Genomic DNA, 276 nt, shown 5'->3' on the forward strand with positions numbered 1-276 from the left:
TGTATCCTCTGCTTCTTGTAGCTTTGGAAAATAAATGCAAAACAGCAGAGAAGAAGGCTGATTCAGTGTTAAAAGAAAAAAAGAGACTGGAAGGTGAACTAGAAGCCTTGACCAAGAAAACACACGATGCCTCTGGGCAACTGGTTGTGATCAGCCAGGAGCTACTCAAGAAGGAAAGGTCAGTCTGAAGGATGGAGCTGCAGAAAGGGCTGTGTGTGGGTGCGTTGGTGGTAAATTCCAGCACCCTGAAAAGAAATGTGAAGGCTGAAGTCCAGC

General features: G+C 46.0%; 1 protein-coding gene across 1 annotated transcript in view; it reads left to right on the forward strand.

The window, feature by feature from the left end:
* The window catches only part of LOC104515185 (CAP-Gly domain-containing linker protein 2-like), a gene marked incomplete at its 5' end in the record, with an annotated part of 8,270 nt that extends 8,082 nt beyond the window's left edge, over nucleotides 1-188 (forward strand). The window contains one exon of the mRNA XM_010159071.1: nucleotides 22-188. Coding sequence (XP_010157373.1) covers nucleotides 22-188 — 167 coding nt within the window. The remainder of the gene's footprint in view (nucleotides 1-21) is intronic.
* Nucleotides 189-276: the final 88 nt, after the last annotated feature.

This window comes from Eurypyga helias, unplaced genomic scaffold (assembly GCF_000690775.1).
Source record: "Eurypyga helias isolate BGI_N326 unplaced genomic scaffold, ASM69077v1 scaffold44129, whole genome shotgun sequence".
In the NCBI taxonomy this organism is placed as follows: domain Eukaryota; kingdom Metazoa; phylum Chordata; class Aves; order Eurypygiformes; family Eurypygidae; genus Eurypyga; species Eurypyga helias.